The 6,509-nt window shown below is 31.5% G+C and overlaps 1 protein-coding gene across 1 annotated transcript; it reads right to left on the bottom strand.

Moving 5' to 3' along the window:
- Positions 1 to 3,578: 3,578 nt before the first annotated feature.
- On the bottom strand, positions 3,579 to 5,258 carry LOC121764690 (pectin acetylesterase 8-like). The gene is made up of 5 exons (XM_042160710.1): positions 5,188 to 5,258; positions 5,025 to 5,095; positions 4,126 to 4,208; positions 3,831 to 3,963; positions 3,579 to 3,659 (listed from the first exon to the last, which is right to left on the bottom strand). The coding sequence occupies exons 2-5, from the start codon at positions 5,068 to 5,070 to the stop codon at positions 3,628 to 3,630; spliced, it is 294 nt and encodes a 97-aa protein (XP_042016644.1). The 5' UTR covers positions 5,071 to 5,095; positions 5,188 to 5,258; the 3' UTR covers positions 3,579 to 3,627.
- Between the last annotated feature and the right edge of the window lie 1,251 nt (positions 5,259 to 6,509).

The following is a 6,509-nucleotide window of genomic DNA, read 5'->3' as shown; positions in this document are numbered from 1 at the left end:
TATCCTCATCGGTTTTTAGTACTCCTTACTATTTTCTCTCAAAAAGGTGGGTCTCATTTTCCGTTAACAATACTATAATTATCTTTTCTTTCTATCTCTTACTTTACCAATTATGCATTATTTCTCGTGTCATCCCAAATGTCCATATTTTTTGGAACGGAGAGAGTATTATATTATAGATAGAGTATATCGTACATGTATGGATAGTGGTGCTTTAGAGTGACAACCAACGTACCACCAGCCTCGTGCTTCCACGTGGCACATAGTATGCAAATTTATAAACGCTACAATGTAACATTCATTAGTAAGCGTTGTAGATGGATTTCTGCAAATTGCATTTTAAATATAATCGGATTGCATTGTAGATCGTTTAGTTTTGCATTATAGACAATTTTGTTTATAATATAAAATAAACAATCTATTTTTATATTGCAAATTAAACAATATATATATATATATAGGGTTTTGATCTATGCAAAACTAGATTTAAATACAGAAACGCAGAACAATATCATAATTAGGTCACTTTTAGGTCATAATTAGGTAATTTTTAGGTCATGCTAACAAAGCATGACCTAAAACGATCTTATCATGACATTAAACCCAAATATTATAATATGACCTAAAATTGCTTAATTATGACCTTCCGTGTTTTTGGTTAATTATTGACCATTAGATCATCTAATCCTAGGGCCAAGATTTGGTCTGCATTTCTGGATTTAAACACATACTTATTTTGATCATCTCCCTATATATATATATATATATATATATATATATATATATATATATATATATATATATATATATCTATAATGCAAAATTAAACAATCTATACACAATTTTATTTATAATGGGATGGAGAGAGTAGCATTTATAATTTTGTATGTTACGTGCCACGAGGCACCGTGAGGTTGGTGGTTGTCACTTTAAAATTTATTGTCAAATTAATACATCCTTAAATGCATATATTACTTTAAAATTTATTGTCGAATTAATACTCCCTCCGTTTTTTAAAAATATGGAGGTTTGAAACGGTACGAGTTTTAATGCACAATTTGGTAAAGTAAGAGAGAGGAGGAGAAAATTTGGTAAAGTAAGAGAGAGGAAGAGAAAAATTGGTAAAGTAAGATAAATGGAGAGAAAAAAGTAATACAATTAATGTTAGTGGATCATAGGGTCCACTTTAAGTTGTTAATTGTAGTGGTATAAATGATAAATAAATTGATGTATATGAGTGTAAAGATTTCCTAAAATAGAAAGTTTGAAAGTTGCTATTTTTAAAGAACGGACTAAAATAGAAAGAATTGCTTTATTAAAAAAACGGAGGGAGTACATCCTTGTAGGCATATATCACGTATTTAATCAAGATATAGTTAAAGCCCAATGCATTAAAGGCAAAGCCCAATAACATAACTAATGCCCAAACCTAAATTCATTTCTTCCACGCTATTCCTCTGTCTCTTCTTTCCCGCTCCGGCACCAGCACTAGAACCACCCGCCCTAGCTGCCTTGCTGGAGCAGCAACTTGGCTTGTGCTACGGCCATCCCTGGTTAAGAGTCATCCCTACTTAGTTGTTAGTGTAAGAGTTTTTTTTCTTTTTTTTTTAAATAAATGAAGAATCCTAACCCTATCAATATAGTATGTTACTTGGACCGGTTCATGAATTTCGAGGCTCCTACTTAAAACTGCAATTAGAAATTTAAGTTGGCCAAAAATTGATCGATAACATTTTTTATTGTGCTCAATCTTCAACTAAAAATACTATTCACTCGTCTAATTAGGCGACAACAATATAAACTTGATGGATAAAATTTTTCATTAACAAGTTGAAATTCAAATTCAATAGGTTTAGATTAAAAAAAACTCTAAAAATAATATATGAACAAACAGGTAATTAGTTATTGCAGTTAATAGGATAGGAATTTTTAGTGTCTACAAGTCGACAATGCTCCTCTCGAAATACCAATCCCCCACGGCTTGTTGAATTGTCTGTAAATTCAAATACAAAATACATAATACAAAAATTAATTATTTAATTCATGATCCAATTCAAATCTAGAAAAATCACTGGTAAATTATTTGAAATGAAAATGCAAGTAAAATCATTAAAAAAAACTTGCCTTATTTTGCAAAGTGGGTGTTTCTTGCCAATTGGATGGATTATGGATAAAACCATGAATATAGCACGAGTTGATGAATAATCCTCTTGATGGATTATCATCTAGCCCCTCCTCCAATGTCTTCAGAAACACAGTCTGAAAACCTGATATCAAATTAAAATGATTACAGAGGATAAGATTAATCAATAATTATGATTGGAAATTTAAATACTAATAATGAACTGAGAGTACCCATTAGTATTATGTAGTTAACTATGGTGTTCATTAATTTTGAAAAGAATTACTTCATGTATTTAAGAGAAACCTACTTTCATATAATTCAAAGAAGCTCAAACTAATGATGTAATTTCTAAAAGCAGTTTTAATTTCTGTAACTATAGAAGATAAGATAGGATAACATGTTACATATTCTCTTTCATCTTTCCTTTTAATTCATATTATAGTTTCTATAATTATTAAGAACTTACTCGATATTTATAATATTTATATATATATGTAATAAAAGAACTTATAATATTATAATATTTACGTATAAATAATAAAGGAACTTACTTGAAAACTGTCAACATTGGAGTTCAACAGAAGTAGCGGCGTCTGGATATCATCGACCACATTTTCCGGGAAAAAACACTGATATTATTATTAAAAACTCAATTAGTTAAGAGTCATGCTGCAAATATAATAATGAGAAGAAAAGAAGACTGAAGAAATATAAATCCGTCACCAATTCTGGGACCAGTCTCTGTGTGCATGACTTCGGTAGATATTCGGCTAATTTCTGAAGGAAAAAAATTGAAACTATAAAATGGAAAATGCCCACATTATATGTTACCAATAGTTAGAATTTATATTACATAAATAAAAATACTTACATGAAACTCTACTACCTCAGAAAAAACGTGTATGGCAGGGCAGGGTCTTTGGCTCCAGGGAGATCTTTCCTACAGGTTCCGAAACAAACAAGATGTGTAATAAGTGTGCATTAGAAAAATTCAATTCAAGTTTTATATTAAGTCTTCGTTTGAATCTTACGCTTGTATGAAGAAGCCGGAATCTGAAATGCATTTTACACGAGAAGCATTGGGGAGAAAAGAATGGAAGCGATCACAATTTAGGATCGTGGCCAACCCACCAGCCGAGGCTCCAATGAGTATAGCCTGGTCATCGATACCACCAACACCCTTACTATGTGTTCAAAAATGACAATATGTTTGAATAATAAAATAATAGTAATTAAGTCAGAATAAATCATACATTTGCAGGCGTTTCTCATTCCTTTAGTACTCATGAGCTCTTCCAATACAGAGGTGAAGATTCTCCGGCCTCTAAGATAGAGTTTTGTTTCCTACACATAGTAAAAAGTGTAATGTTATAGTAGTAATATTTATATGTATTAGTAAGTTTTTGACTATTTAATAGGGTGAAAATAGTAATGAAAAATAGTCATGGATATACCGGATCGACGGCTTCGACATCTGCCATAAAAGATGCACCGTCACAATACTAGATCAAAACCATATTCCAGTTATAAAAATCTGAAATAAAAATTAACCAGTTATTAATTTAATCCGTAAAATGATATTTTAATGAAATTCATGCTTGATGCTATTGCATGCACACATACATGAATTTGTACGACAATTAAAGCTCATACACACATAGTAGCATTTTCAAACTCAATTAATTTATTTATATTTAATTAATACCTGGATTTGAGCTTTTGTTGTGACTCATGATGGTAAAGAAGTCTTTAGGAAGAGCATTTTTACTGGTTCCTGTGTTCGGATAATACTTGCTCCTTTTGAGGCATTCTTCCTTTGAATTACACCATGCTCCTCCCTAATATGACAAATTCCAAACTCTAGTTAAGTAAACTAATCAAACACCACTTCTAAAATATCATATAGATGTCGCATATGCATATATAAATATTCTATGATTTCTTCTACTAATTAAATGAACAAAACAAACTATATAACATGTGTGGGTGTGAGTGTTGACCGGTAGATAGATAATCCAGTTGTCGATCCCATTTTCAAATCCTGGAGAAAAAAAATATGCTCCGGGGGTTCCATCCAACCAAACTATAAAAACAAATTGTTTATCAGCACATTATAACTATACAATATTATTAATAAATAGTTGGAAAGTAAAGTTATTACCGGCCCCTTTCCCTACACCATCTGTGATGAATGTAACATTGACTTTTTGGTCAATGTTTTGACCATTGACTTTAGATTCAATTAACACGATCATGTAAAACATTATTTTGAACCAAGGGGCAACTGTAATTTGGTTGTGACTACCCATCCTTTATGGGGGAAAAACAAGAAACGGAAAATTACAAATCTATTTGCAGTCATAATATCTAATAGCATATCAGATATTAAAATAATATTAATATATGTTCACATTTAAGATGCATAATCAGAAAACTAACACATGTATCTTTGAATAAGCCAGAAATGTTTTTTTTAAACAAACTAACATTATAAAGAAACAACTTGTGAGGTTTGAACCCCATATATGCATAAATAACAAGGTCTGTTGGAAAGAAAAAAATTGTAGTACTATTGAAATATATAATTCATTTCAAATAATTTAGTCGAAGCTGATTAGGAATATTTATGTATTTTTTCATGGGCGGGAAATTAAACTACACATTAACACAGCATATTTTATTACTATACAATGAGACAGTGCTCAAATTTTCTATTAAAATTGTTGTAATTAAGAGACGCAAATTATCATATAAATATTTTTTTACTACGAAAAATTAGTAATTGCGGATATAGTAACAGAATATATATACAATACAGATTAACGATGAGTCTAATTTTATTTGAAACAAACACAAAGTAAAATAATGAAAATATTCATACAAAAAGTTCAGTAGTTACCTGTGATGGTTCTTTTGTGAAGACAAAAGCGAGCAAATGAAAGCATAATGCTGAGACAAGACCTTCCATACCTTAAGTAGAGAGAGACAGAGAAAGAGAGAAGTTAGATTGGATAAAACAATAAGATTGTATAATAGAATGTAATGATTATCTTAAACCATACGTTTGAATACAAGAGGGTGTTGAAGCTAGAGTTATGTGTTGCAGCAAAACAGAGCGAGAGAGAGAGAGAGATATTTTGTGTTGGTGGTGTTTTGAAGGTGAATGTGTTCAATACTTATAGAAGAGTTAGGTATATAAGTTTTGTTAACGTTAATGATAAACATAATAAATAAGTCATCGAATAATAACACATTGTATTTTAGCACTTATCATATCTGAATCAATACATCACATTTTTACAAATTATTTAGTTAGGCTTTCCTAAAAAGTTGGCAAAAATTGAAATCCATGGCAATTCCTTTTGTAGAAACTGTAAAATCTTATATATCTATAATCAGATTTTGTGAAATCTAGAAAACAAACAAATATATATTACGGAGGGGAATCAGACAGTTAACTAATCAACAAAATAATAGCCATGTAAATTATCTGCACATAAATCAGAATGCAACGTCCATTGAATTTCATCTATAAATGATGGAATTAGGTGGCGTAAATTAATGCATCGCCCTCCTGAAATATTGAAAGGATTGTAATATGTTTCGATTATCTCATTAGTCAATAGGTGTGCCTTAATATAGGCCATATTACATCCATGTATAGTAGGGAATAATCTATTCCTAGACTATATAATTGTGTATCAATTACCTATTAATTGTGTATCAATCATGGGCTAATTACATATTTTCTTGCCTTTTTTGCCTTGTGCTTTTTTTGGTAAGTCTTTGTGACACTCCCCCTCAAGTTGAGCAACGGCATCTCTGATGCTTAACTTTCTTAAGACTTCCTTGAACATTTTTGGGTTTACTGCTTTGGTAAGAATGTCTGCAAGTTGGTCTTGTGATCTGACAAATGGGAATTCTATAATCCCTCATTCGATCTTTTCTTTGATAAAGTGACGGTCCACTTCCACGTGTTTCGTTCTGTCATGCTGAACCGGATTCTCAGATATGCTAATAGCTGCTTTGTTGTCACATAATAACTGACTTCTTCTTTTGGGAGGAAGACCAATCTCAGTGAGTAAACGCCTTAACCACATAACCTCTGTCAGACCACTCTTGATTCCTCGGAACTCAGCTTCAGCACTTGACAATGCTACCACTTTCTGTTTGTTGCTTTTCCAAGTAACTAAATTTCCTCCGACGAAGGTAAAGTATCCTCCAGTAGACTTTCGGTCTATCGGGTTGCTCGCCCAGTCGGCATCAGTGTATCCATATACTTCAAGATCATCATTCTTCTTTAGCAATATTCCATAGCCTGTTGTACCCTTCAAATAACGAACTACCCTTAGTGCTGCGTCCATGTGATTTTCCTGAGGTTTGT

This window comes from Salvia splendens, chromosome 14 (genome assembly GCF_004379255.2).
Source record: "Salvia splendens isolate huo1 chromosome 14, SspV2, whole genome shotgun sequence".
NCBI classification, from domain to species: Eukaryota; Viridiplantae; Streptophyta; class Magnoliopsida; order Lamiales; family Lamiaceae; genus Salvia; species Salvia splendens.
The sequence above is the reverse complement of the archived record's forward strand: the minus strand, read 5'-3'. Positions and strand labels throughout refer to the sequence as shown.